General features: G+C 40.1%; 1 protein-coding gene across 3 annotated transcripts in view; it reads right to left on the bottom strand.

Moving 5' to 3' along the window:
* plppr5b (phospholipid phosphatase related 5b) overlaps positions 1–19,618 on the bottom strand; it is a 68,411-nt gene that overhangs the window by 25,713 nt on the left and 23,080 nt on the right. For all 3 annotated transcript variants that reach the window (XM_061239408.1, XM_061239410.1, XM_061239409.1), the window contains exon 4: positions 18,402–18,590. In XM_061239408.1, the coding sequence (XP_061095392.1) occupies positions 18,402–18,590 (189 nt within the window). The remainder of the gene's footprint in view (positions 1–18,401; positions 18,591–19,618) is intronic.

Raw genomic sequence — 19,618 nt, 5'->3', positions numbered from 1 at the left:
AGCTGGTGAGGGGGCCTTTGGGTGATTTTGTGGACTTAACTTAAATTAAAATATGTGCCAAGGAATATTTCTAAGCTATTGCAATTCTATTACTACAATTGCTATTGCAACACCCCCGGCTATGTGCAAGCCCTGGAAGAATCTGCAGCTACAGCCAACATTAATGACATTGCCAAGCTTGCTTCAGTATAACATACAGTGCAGTACTCCTCCCCACTGAAATGTATGACTGCTTCCAAGGCACGTTAGCTCTATAATATTATCACAAATAAACATAAATGTTTCATTCAAATTCGCAAAATGCACACCGACATAATATTGTCAGCTTATTATAGGGCAGAGAAGAGCACCAGAGTCTGGAGGAATCACATGAAACAATTTAAACAATTAAAATACTTTTTTCTAAGAGGTATATTATGTTAAAGAAATGGGGATGGATTTAATTTGTATGTTACCTTTGAAGGAAGCAGTGAGCCTGGTCATAAAGACAGCAATAGTTGACTTTGCTCTTTCCATTTTGCTTTCCAAGTAATGCGATTTCTGAGAAAGAATCTCTGAATATAACACCCTACTATTGAGCTCTCGACTAAAATGTAGGATTTTATCAAACGTTTGAATAAGAAATCATTAACAATGAGCCAGTACCTTAGAACAGTGGTTCCCAACATCGGTCCTGGGGCCCCCCTGTGTATTTTGGTTTTTGTTTCAACCAATATTGCAATCCCAGCATTTTAACAAGCTGTTAATGTTTGTTAATAACTCATTCATGTTTAGAGGCATTATTTACCCTCTTAAGCCACATTCTGCTTTGCATGCCACAAAGAATACAACGTCCATGTTCATACTGTGCTTTTTGTGATATATTTCAGAAAGGGAGGTTAAAATGTTTTAAATGATCAAATTAAAGACTGAGATGAATGAATGTACTCCTAATTAATGAAAATGGAACACATGGCCACAAGAAAAATGGGTAGATAATGAAGAATACAAAGACAAAAGAAATGATAACAAGCCGAACCTGCATTGTGTTTAAACCTTGTGTAGTCTTAACATTCTGTATACTCCCCTTGTCCTAAAGGCCCGGACACACCAAACCGACGGTCGGCCGCGGAGCGCCGACAAAGATCGCCTCGCGTCGATACGCGTCGTTAATGTTGGCTGTGCTGAACACACCGCAACGACGGTCCGCCGACGGCCGAGTTGCGCGTACGTTCTGCGCCTGCGTGAGAGGTAATAACTCTCCACACCAGCAGGTGGCGGTAGTCTGTATTTGTCTTTCAAAAAATGGAAACCGGAAGACCGGGGAATGCGTTTGCATTGCGTTGGACCTAGAAGCAGCAATTGTCTCGCTCACAACAAACAGTTTGCAGCAATTTCCTTGTTCTCTCGCTATTTAGTAATACTAATCGAAAATTATGTCTGGTAGTGATAGTAACTTTGGAATGGCTTGCTTTCGTCACTTCCGTTTCTCTTCTCGTGCACTGATTCGCTAGCTGGACAGCCAATCAGAGAGCTCTCTCTCATCGACGGCTCCGGCTCAACATGTTGAATCGGCGTCGGAGCCCTCCAAAACACGCCGACGGAGTGTTGGCGTGCGGGACACACCGGAAAGACTCGGCCGACAGGGCGCCACCGACGTCCGACGGCCGACTGTCGGTTTGGTGTGTCCGGGCCTTAAGGGTAAAAAATGACCCGCATTCACTAAACCCCTAAAATAAAGCAGCTTAATTGAATTTTAAACCCCAAATCTATTTTGCACGTAGAAACAATCTGTCACTCAGCACAATCACATCATCAAATTTCAAGTTGAAAAAACATCATTTAGGGGGGGTTTTCTCTGTTGTTAATCATAGAGGCGGGTCATTTTTGACCCTTAAGACCCATGATTTGGTCCTTAACAAGGGTTAAGGACCAAATCATGAAAAAACTTAAACACCTCCATTCAGCAACCTAATCATGAGCCTGCTCATTCACCTGTCTGTAATTTGATCAGTCAAAAAGTTTTGTTGCCACTGTTTATGCTATTATTTGCAATATATCCTAATAGGCACAATGTGAACATGGGAATTTCATTATTCATGTGATGCATAACTATTTCTGACATAAGAGGGTAAAATAATCCCTCTAAACATGGAAAGCACCTCATTAAGAAAAATTAACAGCTTGGAACAAAGACCAGCATACACAGGATGCGTTGGGAACCACTGCCTCCGGGCAATGACTTAAGAGGCTACAGAGATTGCAGCAGTAATACCATTGTACATACTGTAGGTTTGTACATTGATGTGTTCTGCAGTCTTTAATCTATCTATACAGGGACATGCTAACAAGGATCCCAAGAGGTGAGAAGGTCATAGCATATTTTGGATAATTTAATGAATGTTTTAATGAAGTCCATGTTTTGCTGTACAGGGTTGCTGGAGACAATGAGGCTTAATGTTGGTGATTTTAAGGCTTCTATCACTTGAAGTTATTGAATCCTGCAGTCGTTTTAAAGATTTTACATGTCATACACATGTTTGAAATGGGGTATACTCGCTATGCCTCCCTGTTTAATTCAGGACTGAATTGAAAATGACTTGTTTAGAAACATAGGGTTACACCAGATGGGAGTGAGCTTGCTGGGTGTTTGCTTACGGAGATGGTATAATTGGTGAAGCAACTGTGTTTATTTTGTACCCGAATGGATAGTCTATGAGCTACAGATAGCTTCCTCTGTCGACTTAAAAGTGTTTGTAGTGTGGTTTGTGGTTTTGCAGAATAAATATGGACAATGGAGAGATAAAGTAATGAGGAAACTAGGTTGCTACTACATTACCCTCCCATTTCAGGAGTCAAGAATACAACAAAGTATCAGTGTAATACTCATTTGAACACATTTAACAATACTTAATTTAAATAATAATCTAGCCCATCAGTGGCTTCAGTAATATATATTCCAGGTCATTGCAGTTTAAGAATTTGGTTGGATTTGGGGAGCTTTGAATGCATAACAATACTGTGCATTCAGATGGCCCCCAATTTAAATGATAATGATCGTGAAGCTATTTATATGATGCAGGAAATTGGCCAATGTTTGGATGTTTGTTTGGGATTGGAAATGTAGAAATATGTTTATCGTACTCTATAAAATATGATTAATCTTTTGATTCATGCATTAAATGATTTAGCTTTAGATTTTTCATGGATATTTGCTATATTTTTCATTCCCAATTGTTTGCCTGCCTCATTTATAAAAAATTTGCATGCACGGATCTGATCCAACATTCTACAAATTTGATCTCACAAAAATTGAACATTTACAGACAAATTGAGTTTACATTACATTACATTATTGGCATTTGGCAGACGCTCTTATCCAGAGCGACGTACAACAAAGTGCATATCCATAACCAGGGATAAGTTCGCTGAAAGACCCTAGAGGGAAGTACAATTTGAACTGCTACCTGTACAACAAAGATAAGGACGAGGGCGAATTTTTTTATTTTTTTATTTTTTTATTTTTTTAAACAAGAAACAAACAAACAGCAAAAGTGACCAAAGTTAACTATCAAAACACTGCTTACCTAGCCAACTAAAAAATACCGATACACAAAGCAAGTCACAGAGACAACAATTAAGGTTCACAGGGAGGTAGGGACGGATGGGGAGAGGTGCTGCTTGAAGAGGTGTGTCTTCAGCTTGCGTTTGAAGGTGGGGAGAGATTCTACAGTTCTGACCTCAACGGGGAGTTCGTTCCACCACCGTGGAGCCAGAACAGACAGCAGTCGTGAGCGTGAGGTGGAGGTTCGGAGAGGGGGAGGTGCCAAGCGGCCTGTGGAGGCTGAACGAAGAGGTCTGGCAGGGGTGTAGGGTCTGATGATTTTTTGTAGACAAGCTGGGGAAGACCCCTTACCTGCTTGGAAGGCTAGCACCAATGTTTTGAATTTGATGCGAGCCATGACAGGCAGCCAGTGGAGGGTAGTAAGCAGGGGGGTGACGTGCGAGTATTTGGGAAGGTTGAAGACCAGACGAGCTGCTGCATTCTGGATAAGTTGGAGGGGTCTGATGGCGGATGCTGGGAGGCCAGCCAAGAGGGAATTGCAGTAGTCCAGGTGGGACAGAACCATCGCTTGGACCAGGAGCTGGGTCGAGTAGGGGGTGAGAAAGGGGCGGATTCTCCGTATGTTGTATAGGAAGAACCTGCAAGACCGGGTCACCGCCGCAATGTTCTCGGAAAGGGACAGTCTGCTGTCCATCACCACGCCGAGGTTCCTTGCACTGGGTGACGGCGTGAGTGTGGTATCCCCGAGGGAAATGGAGAGATCCAGATGGGGAGAGGTATTAGCAGGGATGAATATCATTTCAGTCTTGCCTGGGTTGAGCTTTAGATGGTGGTTGTCCATCCAGCTCTGGATGTCCCTCAGGCAAGCAGAGATACGGGCTGAAACCTGCGTATCAGACGGCGGGAACGAGACAAAGAGTTGGGTATCGTCCGCGTAGCAGTGATAGGATAGCCCATGTGCAGTGATCACAGGACCAAGGGAGCGAGTGTAAAGAGAAAAAAGAAGCGGGCCTAGGACTGAGCCCTGGGGAACTCCTGTGGCGAGGGGCCGAGGTGTCGATACCGAACCAGCCCAGGCAACCTGGAAGGAGCGACCAGAGAGGTAGGACTCAATCCAGTCAAGGGCTGTGCCACAGATGCCCGTTGCTGACAGGGCAGACAGGAGGATGGAGTGATCCACAGTGTCGAAGGCAGCAGAGAGATCTAGAAGAATGAGGACAGAGGAGAGGGAGGCTGCTCGTGCGGCATGGAGTGACTCACTGACGGAGAGGAGCGCAGTCTCTGTCGAGTGGCCAGATCTGAAGCCAGACTGATGGGGGTCTAGCAGGTTGTTGTTAGAAAAGAAAGAAGAAAGTTGAGTAGAAGCGGCTCATTCTATAGTTTTAGAAAGGAAAGGAAGAAGAGATACTGGGCGGTAGTTCTGGATGATGGAGGGATCCAGAGTAGGCTTTTTTAGCAGCGGAGTGATGTGGGCCCTCTTGGAAGATGCCAGAAAACAGCCGGAAGACAGGGAGGAGTTGACAAGGGAGGTGACAAATGGGAGAATGTCAGGTGTGATAGTTTGGAGAAGAGAAGAGGGGATAGGATAGGGCACAGGTTGTGGGGCGGTGGGAGAGCAGGAGTTGAGAAACATCAGAGTCTGTAAGGGGGGAGAAAGTGGAAAAGGAAGGGATGGGCCTAGAGGGGGGGAAGGGCACAGTGAGTTTATAAACCTTGATACTTATTTGAACTTAATATTTTGCCAATCCTCTCCCATACAAATATGCATAGGCTATTAAACCATGCACACGCGTATCAGATGTATTTTTGTCATGAGCACTGTGAGACACATTGTTGTGGGATTTTATGAAAAATAGAATAATAATAATGAAACAACAACAAAACAATTAGTATGTTCCCAGGTTTACATTTATTTTTACAATGGCTATTATTTTGTTATTTATTGTAGTCATATGAGGTCAAGTCTCTTGCTGGAAATTATGTTCTCGCTCTGATATTTTTTCTCATTTTATGTTAAAAGTTAGAAGATAATACTTCCCTTGGGGACTATATATCAAGAAATGGGATTTCTGGTGAATCATTGGTCGTCTGGGAGTATGTTCATTCTTTAACAATAACAGTCATCTATTTAAGTGAAGTGTCAAGAAACATTTCAGAGCTTCTTACACCCAAGCCTAGGCACTGTCAAAACTTTTGTTAGGAATTGTGCACATCTCAAATGAATACCTCTTACATAAAATTGTAAAAGGATATACAAGTACAATGTTTGTGATAACATTTCCACAAAACCCACTACGATTTTCCCCATCACGGGAGGCCTTTATCATAGGCTATTCCCTGGGCACTTGGTAGCAGTTGCTAAAATTGTGGAGAGCCTGGGACAGAGAAACTCTGGAAATGATGTACAAATAAACTGACGTTATCAAATGCATGGAAGGCAAATGAGACCTCTACACTGGCATACAGGTTGAGCCATTTAGTATTAAATATAGAATACTTTCAGGAAAAATAACATCTTCCAAAACAAGGTGAATAACATTTCAATATATCATGACCTAAAAAACTTCTATTGCAATCTTTCTTGTTCACCCCCGGCTGCTGCTGTCTCCATAGTCCAAGGTGTGTGTAATCAATCTCACTTGATAGGCTTGTCAGACTCAATGTTTATTTGTTGACCGAGGAGTCATCATTTTCAATACCAATAATTTCCACCACAGTAACTCCAGCGGCTGCAAACATGGCAGAGTATCACAATGAAAGCTTGCTTCCAAGCTGTGATGAATCATCAGTTAATGCTTAGATATAAAGAATTAACATGGTGTACTATGATCGGATATGGTATAATTTCAGTTCTTTGAATTGCAGGTGCATTCAAACATCTTTGCTTTTCTCTAATATAAATCATTCCATTGACCCTATTGAGTTATAAAGGCAGCCTGTTAAAAAATATAAGTGAAAACAAAAAGTTTCCATGGAAGGACGTAGAAGGACAATCATAATGAGACTGGATTCAGGGTTTTTTTCATGTCTGGCAGACCCTTTGACACAAGCACTGGTTCAGAAAATCAGTAGTATTCAAACAAATGAACAACATGGTGTACTTTATTTCAGGTTTTAGGTGCTTGCCTGTTTATGCTTTGATCCCAATGTATCTTTCAGCAGAGACAAAAAAGAATAGTGCACACAGCAAATGATGTGTTCAGCTGCACGCAGGGTGATAACGGTTCTCCACTCTCCCCTACTTTGAGAACAGGGAATTACTTTTTCCCTTCATTCCTTCTCTTACAAATCATTCAATCTGTGATCTCCACTCTGTGTTCTCCATTTCTTTTTGTTCAGATTTCTGTTCCATTATTAGATTATTGTTCAATCAAATGACACAATGTACTGACCAAATAGCTTTACCAGTTACCTGACCCCCCATCTCCACTCCGAATAGCTATGAACAGTACACTAAGCAGGCCTCTCCTCATCTGTCAATTCCCACGTAATAAGGCTCATGACAAGAATGACAGTGCAAAGTGTATGTCCACTGACCCATCAGTGTTGGACTGAATGTTATGAATGATGATGTGACAACTGCTGTTTATTATATGGTTAATACTCAACACAAAAATGCACTTAGTGTAGACCTACACAGACTCAATCGTATTGCATCATGAAGGCAAAAAAAAAGAAGGTTATTTAGCGGACTCTTTTATCCAAAGAGACTTACAGTTGATTAAACTAAGCAGGAGACAATCCCCCCTGGAGAAATGTTTGTGTTAAGGGCCTTGCTCAATGGCCCAATAGCTGTGTGGATCTTATCATGGCTACCCTGCTGGGCCCCAGTTATGTATGTTAGCCACTAGGCTACATGCTGCCCCAATACTGCACTGCTATCCATGCTTGTATTACTTTTAATGGTTTGCAACACCATAAAACAAGCAAGAAGCAAGAAAATACACCCCAATTAATTCCAAATCAGCTTGTTTCCTGGGGCTGTAGCCCTACATTTGAACACATTCATTTTATACCATTTAGTGTAATCAAATTGCTGTTTGAAGCTTGCGCGCAATGGATGCTGTAGCTGCCACTGCTGCCGCCAAACTCCATTTTTAGTCTTTTGTCTTTCGTATTTTCTCACTTTCACAAGATTTAACTGAATCTGTTTCAGGAACAGCAGTAAGGTGTGAACTGAGAATGGCTTCTACAAAAGGCCTATGTTGTGTTCAGTGCAACATGGGGCTCATTCTAATCCCTTATATGTCTCTTCTTTTCCTTTTACTTTCTCCTTTCTTGCCCCTAACTCCATCCATCAGGAGAGGCTAGGAAAAGAAGAAAGGAAAAGAAGTAAAGACGGGGAACATTCGAGAGAACATGAATTAGGCTAATTGAATACCCTCGCTTCTTCAAACGTCAGTTTGAAGCCACGTAAGTTACAGACGTGGCAGATGGGGAGAGGTGGATCCACAGGTCGATCATTTATACGTCAGGCTTTCCAAAAAAAAAAAAATGTTAATGCTAATGTTTTCTTGCTCAAAGGAAAGATTGGGAGTTATAGCTCCTAGAAGGAACATTTAAGGGATTGGACTGCCCTTGAAGATGGACATATTGATTTCTGGGTCAGGAGCAAGGAAAGGAAAAAAGTGGAGAAAAATAAGTGATTGGAATGAGCCCATGGTTCATAGAAGTGGTGAGCGATTAGTGTTTTTTAAGTTGAAAATAGCTGAAATAGTGGCAATACAGTTTTTTAATATTCTTTATTGTATGGTTAAGCACTAACTTAAAAAAAAACAAAAAAAACAGTCACACAGTAGACTATGCATACAGTCACACAGTAGACTATGCATATCTCCTTGGTCCAGCTCCAGTATTGTTTGTCTTGTCCAGGGCTTGACATCCCCCCCAGAAGCTCACAAACTCTAGTGGTTACTGGAGGTATTACAGCATGGAGTAATATTACATTACTTCAGGCGTATTTATACTATCTTATACAAAAATTTCTTCACATTGAACTAATTACTCTCCCACAGACTTCACCTTTGGTCTTAATGTTCCTCTACAAATATCATACAGCCACGGTGGCCTTGCTGCCACGCCCACATCTGTGGCCATTCCTGTCAAAAACGCTAAGAAAAGTAATTCAGTTGAGACACTATTTTTATTTATTATTGGTCAACTGAAACACAGCATGTGTAACCAATGATCTGTGACAGAGTCTTGCTTTGCGTGAGTATACGAACGACCGTGAAACTGGAACTGAGTGACTGATCGCTGGCCGGAACTCCTGAGGGAAAAGTGATTAACAGCAAATGTAAAACGTTAACATATGTAACCCAACAAAGATATAGCTAGTAAGTTTCGATAACACAGTTTGCTTGGTTCAGTGTGTAACATGCTGACTTGCTGACTCACGTTAATGTTTATATGTTTCTAAGACAACTTTTACATTACTAGAGCAGCACAAGCCAGTGCCAAGGATGGAAACTGGTAGCTCTAGACAGACATGAAACTATGACAAGACCTCTGACCCCCTCTGACACCCTCGGCAGAGAATGACACAGTCAGAGTGAGACAAGAGGACAGATAGAGACTTTGGCTAAAGTACTGAGAGAAATGGCCCCTAAGGTTTATGAAGTGAAAACAGAGGCCGGGAGTATACTGAGGATAAACAGACAACGACATCTGGTTGAGCCCAGCTCGATTTGTGGAGAAGTGAACGACGGTTCAGTGAGGACCTCTATCGACACTGTAGGGTCACTACATTAGCCACCCCTCAGGTGGTCAAGGAGTTGACTCAGGAGATGAAAACATCCCCTCAGTGGCCGGAGTGTAGGGTGACTGATTGAAGAGTGTTAGAGGAAGGCGGGTTAGTGATAGGAATGGACTGAAGGATATATGCTCCAAAGTGTGAAACAAGGATAGGGATTGGGGCTGTTTGTAATACAGCGCTGAATTGTTAATTCTGAGACTGTAATACAGCCCTGAGCTGCAGTATTTAATGTAAGCCATGTGACTATTTGCAGTATGACAATGATCCTTACTGTAGTTCTGTGACTGTGTAATACAAGCATTCAGTTCATGGGACTGGGTCATGGGAGGTGCACGCTGCGAGGTTCAGTTATATAAATATAATACTGTTGCTATTAATACAGTTGGTTATACCAAATGCTCATTGTTAATTTGACAAATAAGATATGATAGCATTAGCTATGATAATTAATATTTCAGTGTGAGAATGGTTCTCTGTAATCCCAGGGGTGGATGCTCTATGGCTCTACTATATAACCGGGTGATGTCAATAAAATGTGTCTTTTGATGAGTAATCAACGTGTCACCCCTGCTGAAAAAAACAGATAAAGCTAGATTTTGAAACCGCTAGTAGCTGGTAGGTAGTCAAGACCAGCTCCATACTCAACCTGGTTTGACCAGCTCAAGCTATATTTTGAAGCAGATTGTAGCTGGTGATTTCAAGATGGTCTCTTAATATCAATCAATACGGGATGCTGCATTTTTGTTGAACTGGTGCTGCTGTCATAGTTCCGTTATCAGAAAGTATTCCTTATTTACACCTATGATTGGCTGCTCAAATGATACGCAGCCACAATGTATTATGGGGCATCTCTTTACTACACCTACTCAGAAATCTTTGCTCATGTAGTATACATCCGGATGCTTTTCATGTACTCAAAATTAGCATAAATAAGTAGCACACAACATATTCCTTTTACGTCACAATTAGTATGCAAAGTATGGATAGTATACAGCCTTAGTTATTGATAGACCTGTTATTTGTACCTGATCCAGATGCTGGCATAGTCAGTGCATCTTCCCTATCTGCAAGCGTGACAATTTTGTCAAGGTTCATAAAGAATGTAGCCTAGTTGTTGCTAATAAGAACCACCACACTCATGTTTTAATTAATTTCCCCCACTTCCCCACTTTCCCCACACATCTACAGAGAAAGCCTCAATTACAGGGGACAGTAATCTCTGAAAAATGAAAACTGAGCCACCAGTGAGACATGGGATCAATGTCTCCCTGGTGCCACAGCTACCAACAATGATCACCAAAAGTACTGTAACATTGAATTAGCGTTTTGGCAAAAATGATATTGGGAACTAATATATTCTTTAGCCTGCTCCTATATCACCAGGGTGATGGGGTCTACTGACTACGGAACACTTGTCATTAAATCACTGGTTGTCTGAACAGTGCTTACATTAGTATATATTCTGGAAATAATGACCAATATTTTTGGAGAAAGCCTGGACCAATGTTGGACTCCGCACAAATATTTAGAGAGGTACTCTTCCTAGAGGTCCTTTCTAATAACTGCTATTAGTTTGGGAAGCTTATCACTTGCTATCAGGCTGTCGGACTAGCTGGTTAGATGGTTTCTCACAACCTATGATACAGACATGCAGCTCTATGTCGATGTCTGCAAAGTGTCACGTTTCATGTTTGTCACGTCATGTTTCATGTTTAATCATTGTCTTCATTATGTTATTGTCATGTCATTATGTTAGTCTAGTCTCGCCACGTTTTTATGCTTTATTTCTTGTTACGTTTAATTTTCATGTCATGTTTTGTTTCATGTTTAGTTGTTACGATTTTATTGTTAGTCTTGTCATTTCACATTATGTAGTTTATTCATGTCACAGATGCAAACTTGTTATGTCATGATTTATGTTTGTTTCATGTTATGTGGTTCTGTTCATTGTTTAGCATACATTTTTTTGTGTCTTTCTGCAATCCTTTCATTTATGCTTTTTCTCTCTCTCCCTTTCTGTCACTCACGCTTCCCTAATTGTTTCAATTTCCCTTGTCTTCTTACTAATCTACTAACTTTAGATCAGGATTGGGTAATACTAACATTCTAACCATGTGTTCATGTTTACCTTACGTTTCTTGTGCATGTCATTTACTAATTTACTAACGCTAGGGCAGGATAGGTTTATTACTAATGATGACTAATTATCTTGTTAACTTGTCAATCCTCCACACCTGATTTACATTCTCATGCTGCTCTCAAGCTAGTTGTCTACACCTGTCTACACCTGCATATAAAGCTCAGTTTCATGTCATGTCTTTGCAAAATTGTTGCCTCCTGTTCGTCAGTGCACCGCTTTAGCGGTTTTGTCAAGCCATTTTTCTACTCGTGACGATCCAAGCCTGTTTATTGACCAAAGATTATTGACTGTTTTGTTGACCATTGCCTGCCTGTACTACGACTTTGCCTGTTGTCTTTGTGCTTTTGCCCTGCGGAGCAGACTTCGGTCTTGACTCTTGCGCCGTCATCGACCCTGAGCCTGCCTACCGTCCGCCTGTACTTCTGCCCTGCTGACAGCTTTCCTGGCTAGTGGACTTTTTGCATGGTGTGCCGATTACGAGACTGCCTTCTCCCTCGGTACTGTGCTTTGGTTATGGCTGGATTTTATGTGTATGAACATTGCTTGTTTTTTTGACTACGCTCACTGGACATTCCCTGAATTAAAGCCCTGACGGGACTTTATTACACCCCTGTTTCTGAGTCGTGCATTTTGGGTCCAACCCCCCCGCACTCTTCTCACAAAGTGCATTTCACAGTAGTATTTATTCTATTCTGACCATGGTTAGCATGGTTTTCACTAGCATTAATGAACAATCAATGAATTGTTAACAAAACCAAATATCCTGACATCCTTAGCAACTGTGCAACAAAACCGTCCCAGTCAGTCAGCTGGCAGCATCTGCTTGTGTTAGTTACCACAAGAAGTGTTTTGGAAGTATAAAGTATCTTCGTGAAGTTGTTCGGCTTGATTAAATGTTTATAATTAAATACTAATTATGTACTGAAGAACTGTGGACATATTGAAAAATGTTCCTTGGATAAAGTTTCCTCATTCAGAGTTCATAGTCCTACTATGAACCAGTTACAGCCTGATTTTCCTGAACCAAGTTGTGATTCTTAGTGATTTCAAAACACATGTGGATGAAGATAAAAATCTGCCATTTCTTCTAATAAATTGACTGTAGGTTTTGCATACAATTTTTCTGCCTGGTGCTGCCGACTGCCATTCAGGTTGTCAATCTTTCCATTGCTCCCCATAATCCTGCGTTATGAAATCATCATCCATAATATATTTGAAATTCAGGCTACCAGCCCATCTATACCGGAACCTAGATGTTATAGAGCGGTCGCTAAAACCTTTTACTGTTCTGAATTTCATGAATAAGCCCCCGAGGCATTTCTCACTTTTGAAGAAAATATTGACGACCTATCTTTGGACCAACGGACTAAATTGCCCCTCTTAAAATGAACGAATACCATCAAAGGAATCTTGCTCCCTGGTACAATGATATGACTAATGCCCTGAAGCAATTGGCAAGAAAACTGCAGAGAAAGTGGTGCTTGTCCAAATTAGAGGTATTCTGCCATGCATGAAAAGATAGCCTTCTTTCAGTACAAGCTGGGCCTTGCATCTGTTTGATCATTATATTTCTGTAATCTGATTGAGCAGAATAGACATAACCCAAGATTTCACTTCAATACCGTAAACAAATTAAAATGCAGCTGCCAGATTCTACAAATTACCCTCTTAATTACAGCAGTAATGACTTCATGAACTTTTCTAATGGGAAATTAGAAACCATTAGAGACCAGATCTCCCTGATGTCTTTTTGTCCTGACATCACTTCCCCAAAAACCTATGAAAGTACACCACTGGGATACTATAGAAAAAACACTGCCTGCAACACTACACTGTTTAGCTCCGATTGAAGTAGATGAGCTGATCAAATTGGCATAACCTCAAACTACTAGTGCTTGAGTGATTCCAACTAAAATGGATAAAGAATTTCTCCCTGCGATAAGCCAGCACATAGTCAGGATCATTAAAAGAGCACTGTCGCACTTGTTTCAGTTGAGCTTATTTTGATTAAATGCTTACATTTCTTAAATCATCGTCAGTGTAGCCGTTTCCCTAAATATGGGGCAAAACTTCTCAAAATGTGTTTTGAATTTGTTTGGCTTGAATCTCCAGAAAAAGTTTCCACAACCAACGTTTTGATACAGCTTGTTAGCTAGATATTTACTTACTTGTCGTTTAGTTGCCCTCCTGGACCCCTTGGTTCTGGATACTTCTTACAATTAATCCTCCTATTGCTGCTGAAGAAATTGCTAAGTACCGCAGGATACAGCTTTGAACACTTGCTACATACTGCAGTACTTACTAACTTCTGCATCAGGAGGATTAATTTAGAGTAAGTCAATATCTATGTATGCAACAAATTGTATCAAAACGTTGGTTGTGGATACTTCTTCCAATTAATCCTCTTAGTTAGCTCTGGCTGCCTCGTCCTCTGCTGTCTGTCTCTCTTGCCATTCTTCCTCCATTTAAAAACTGTAAAGTTGTATTTCTTCGTAAAATTCGGAAAGCTCGTCCTCTAATTCGGTGAAGTCAGAGTTGTCCGTCATATTGCTCAGGCTAGTACTGGACTTAGTGGGGCGGTACGTTTCTGGCTTAAATGTAAAACGTATGCAGTAGGATCAGCTTTTTCAAATAAATGAAGGATATGGTGTTCTACCAAGGGTCAGTGCTAGGCCCACTTATTATTTCTCTGTACATGCTACAAGTAAAGCTCTGACTGTTAGAGGTGTGTATTGCTGATCTAAAGGCTATGATGACACTTAACATAGTGGTCTTAAATGCAGTTGACTGCATTTAAGGTTCATATTTGAAACTCAACTATTATTTAGATGTTTAGATGCGTTGAAAGTGGCTGTGCAAGACATTGGCTTTACCACTGATCCTGGTCTCACTCTTCCTGCTCATACTAACTAAATCTCCAGAGTGGCATACTTTAATTTGTGGAATATTGCTAAAATTAGGCACTTCCTATTACTAGAGGATGCAGAAAAAATATTTTTTGTCATGGATAGATTACTGCAATTCCCTGTTCTGTGGCTGTGCTGATACTAAACTAAAGAATCTGCAGCTGGTTAAAAATGCAGCTGCTCATATCTTAGTACAATAGAACAACAAAGCATGAACATACACCAGTATTAGCTTTGCTGCATTGGCAACCATTTAAGTATAGGGCTTACTTTAAGTTGATATTTCTAACTTTCAAAGTGGACATGGATGATTACTGGTATACTTGTAAAATACAGTATGTGTCTACCTTATAAGACTACAAAGTTTCTATGCAGGTTATCTCGTAGCCCCAAGACTTTCAAGGACCATGACAGGTGCTTAATCATTTTTTCTTTCCAAGCTCCCCTACTATGGAATAATTTCCCAATACATTTAAGGAAATCAGCCGGTCTCTTTATTCAAGTCCAGATTAAAAGCACACCATTACCTTATGAAGCTGAACATTTGTTATATTCTCGACCAGAAGCATGCAGTCATAGAGTATTATGGGAAGACAACCTTTACATACTGTCACCTCTAAACAGCTGTGACCCCATTTTTACTGGCAGGCTGTTGATGGGTAGGTAGGTTTCTTGCCTGTGTGGTTTCTGTCTCTGTCCTTGTAGTTCTACTACCATAGTAAACTTTATGTTTCCCACTCTCCTCTCTGTATTTTTGTTTTCTACCCGTACTGTAGCTCTTACCTCCGTATTCCATGTGTCTCACTGTCACCAATGGGGAAATTGCCCCTTTCCTGTCAGTCTGCCACCAGAACACATCTTAATTTCTCCATAATTGTATAATTAGTCACATGCCTGTGCTTATTACTAACTATTGCTGAACCTGGCATGCCTACGGAGACCCCTGGAGGATGAAACAGCTGAAATTCAGTTTGACAGCCCAGATGGTCACATGCTTGTTTATTTCTCCAAACCCTACTCATAAGCACTTTGAGTCTATTTCCCAAGTAAACCCTCTCATAAACACAGTACATGGCACACAACCCATAGCACTTATGAATTTGATTCTTGTGGTAATTTCAAACTGGGTACAATGTATGTCACAAAAGCGCTAAGACCAGTGAAATCATTTTGACTAGGAATATATAAATAATACTCTTGCCACCTTTGTGTGCGGGCAAGATGATTTTAACATGCTTAAGCATTGTGTCATCCCTGAATGCAGAAAAACCGATAGACTTTTTTATATTCGAAAAAAAGAATGCCCAATCTGTTGCCACTTCTTGGAAAAATAACCACCATTTTAATCCAATTCCCTGGACCTTTAACGTAAGCAAATCATGCGGAACCACTGTCCACAATTCAGTTGAGTAAATCCAGTGTTTGTTTGTTTTTTCAGGGTACAACCGGAGTGAAGTGCAGCTGAAGTGGACATGGTCTGAATCCGAACATCTCAGAAGCAGTGACATCTCTGTGGACGTACCAATCAAACATAACAGAATATCTTAAGAAGAGCAATTCTCCTGGAACTAAACCAGCAACTGCTACAACAGCACTGAACTAGATTACAAACATAAGGGAAACTAGAATGTCTTCTATTTGCAAATCATTCTGCATCACATTCCATTCTTTATAATACTACCATTATTGCCCAGCAAACCATGAGACAGATTGTAGCAACCACTATGAAAAGCAGGTAATGGAATGAGGGTTCTACATCATCAAAGAGCGACATGCATATAGTGGCTGTGCAGTTCATCTCTAGGCACAATCACATTGTTGATTTAATTGTGAAAGAAATTGCATTTGCCAGTCAACAGTAATTTACAAACATTCATGTGTTCAGTCTCGATGGTTAGAAACACTGCAATAATTTCACTGCATTTCCAAACATCATTGTGAATTCACCTGATATTGTTGCTGCTGATTGCTCTGTAATGGACGTTGTGTATAGATTTTTATCTGAAAGAAACATTACCAAACATGAAATATTTTCTGAAATATCAAACCTTGCCAAACCAAATAGATCATTTAGACAACAAGTTCCAATTGTTAATTTTTTTTTTTTTTGGAGCAAGGGGCATGTACACAGATCTGATATGAGGAGATACTACAGGCCTCTCCCAAAATAACTAGGTAGGTACTGGTCTGCATCAGCCATCATGGATATCATCAACCTCTCATTCTGGAGAAGGTGCTATTGTTATATCCCGGAATAACTGCAGATGCTTGTGTAAACTGACAGATTTTTACAACCAGTTTTACAATTTGTGTAACTATGACATTTCTGAATGTTTAGCCACTGTCTCAAATAAAATAATATTTGTCTGAGAGTTTTTTGTACTGTAGTGAAATTCAGTGGATATTGATGCTTCCCCTTAAGTACTGTATTATCAGCATAATGGATTATACACTTAAAAGAGGAGCCAAACTCTGTAGAAGTGCATGCCTCTGGATACCTCATTCCATTTCATCTATTGAACTCTCCTGCAAAAGGGGAGTAGTGTACCATGTAGTGTATTTTAAAGTGAGCTCATCTTTATCAAACAGCAAAAACACTAGTGTTAAAACAACTCCAGTAGTGTTACACCAAAAGGGGCAACATATTCTCCATTACAGTTAAAGATACTGTCCACTATCACAGTTAATTTACCCTGGGATTTTTATCGTGAATATTTGTTTTTCTCAGGGTCACTGTACATTACATCTTTTTGTAAACCTACGCTGCACAGCCATGTTTGAACACCCTATACTGTGGAATATTTCATGAGACATGTTTCTCGGCACATTTCTAAAATCGAATGCTCGTTGAGGATATAGTATAATTGTAGTGTACTGTATGGCTTCAAAATGTATGCATCTATTTCAATATAATGAGCTGAAGTCAGTTAATTGGCATGAGCATTCAATTCTTTCCAAAATAATCTGTGTCTTCCTGTTCTGTGTCTACAGAAGTAGACCTTCCATATGCAGTGTCTGCTAGTTCTTGTTGTGTAGGCTGTAATATGTGGGTGTCTTTTACAGACAGAGAGGTGGTATTCTTAGCTCCAATGCGTAGGTTTCGTCAGGGTGACACCACCTATTTCACAATACTTTGCTAGTAAGTTACCATTTGTTTAATACTGAATATTTTGAAAGAAAAGCCACATAGCCTAAATGTCCTCTGAATTATCTTGGCATGGAAAATGAGTACTGGTTGTGAAGAAAGACATCACTGATTCAGGTAAAATCACAAACAATGTAATCGGTTTTAAAAGTTATGATTAAATTTTATCTTATCAAAAAATATTTACCTTGTTTTCCTATAATACCTCACCTCTGCCTTTAAAATAAGGCAAAACATTATAATTAAACTAAAGCATTATTGGCAGACATTACAATATATTCTGCATACATTATGCATTCATGTGCAGAATTAACAGAAATTGAATTTCCTTTGCGCGACTTTAATATGGCATGACATTATTAACACTTAATAAAAATGAGAATCAAAATACATTAATGTATACTAGTTGATCGATAATATTGGAATTTCATTGGAAAATTTGATATGGTCAAATTAAAATTAAAGTCAAATTAAAATCGCAATTGATGTGCATGACTATATCCAACAACCAAGAAACTTTATCTGTAGGCAATATAATCTGTTATTTGCATTGAAAAGTGTTGAACAGAAAATGACAATAACAGGATATAACAGATCATGTGGGAATCGTTTGCGCTTAATAACAGGCTACAGCAACTTGGGCTCGATTCAATATTGAAATCCATGGATCATATGATAAAAACAGAAGTGGGGATTGCATTTGTATTTTTTGTTATTCTGCAAAAAATTGATTACACGTTTGTCATAAGTGTATCATCTACGTTTCAGAGTGCACTCAAAACCCATTTTGAACTCATGCATTGGACTTACGTGTTTTAGGGTCTCCGACTGAATCACCCGCATATTATATTACCATCCATCCCTCGGCACTGTTCAAACAGTGGACTAAATACGGCGAGAGAATAACTCACCACAAGTGTGGGGACTCCAGCAACCAGCGCATAAAGGAGGGCTGGCGGAATAGCGCTCGACTCCTCAGGTCCAAGGTAGGGCTTCGTATAGGAATTGTCATAGCAGAAAAATCCTTGTACGTGCACATTGAAGGTGTCGGTGTACTCGAAGTAATAAGCCAGCATGACAGTCCCAGCCATTATCACCAGCTGAAAATAAAGCATGATCGTCAACGGTAAAATAAATAACATTTATCAATCCACTTTCATCAGAAAAGCCTTGCTGTCTCCCTTCCTCTTCGTCTTCCTAGCATAACCTGGTCGTCATAGTTCCCTCTTGCTCCGCGCTCTTCCGGCATCTAATGCTCGTTTGGATACATTGAAAAATATTCAAAATAATGATTTTGGCATGGTACAGCTCTGTGGCCGTGCTACTGTAAGCAAGATGACTGAAATGAACGTGTAGTAGGCTACTAGAGAAAGCTCGCACGCCTCTACACATATGAGAGGGATTTGTACAGGCACTGCACACTCCAAGCAATGAGTGACACGGCGTTAAGCCTCATTCGTGGAACATCTGTGATCAGCAAATGACACTCAGCAACTTATCTAAGCTATAGGCTTGTCCTCTAACATCAGCATTGGCGTTCACTGAGTCCAGTTGAGCTTTGAAGATTAGCGTAATTTGCGGACAACTACCCCCTGCAATTTTAATGGTTACGTCTCTCGCTTTCCCTTATCAATTATAGGCTATACAAAAGCAATGCTGTACATAAAACAATTTACGTTGTCCAATCTGCGTTATACTGTACAAATGTAGAATATAGCATACTAGAAATCTACCAAGAATTAAAAATATTAAATAGCCTGCATAAAGCTCTAGGCTAAATAATAGAACTGTGAAGACTAGGCTGACAATTTTGACAAATATCCACTGATCACAAATGTCTTGTCACAAAGCAATGGGAATTCTGGATGTCCGAGTCCACCTTGTCTACATCACACAGCCAGAATTCCCAATTTAGCCTACCGAACTGATTATTCACAGTGAACATGAGCATTTTTAATAAGCCCGTTTTCAAAATATTTAAATTTAAATGCAGTACAACCATTTTCAGATCGCAGAGCATGCAGCTGAGAAATGGAAAGTTAGTTTTGAAAATGTTAGAATCTACTCCGATTTCCAAAGGAATTATTTTGTAAAGAGTAATATGAAGAAACATATTTAGCCACGTGGC

This window comes from Conger conger, chromosome 4, assembly GCF_963514075.1.
Source record: "Conger conger chromosome 4, fConCon1.1, whole genome shotgun sequence".
In the NCBI taxonomy this organism is placed as follows: Eukaryota; Metazoa; Chordata; class Actinopteri; order Anguilliformes; family Congridae; genus Conger; species Conger conger.
The sequence above is the reverse complement of the archived record's forward strand: the minus strand, read 5'-3'. Positions and strand labels throughout refer to the sequence as shown.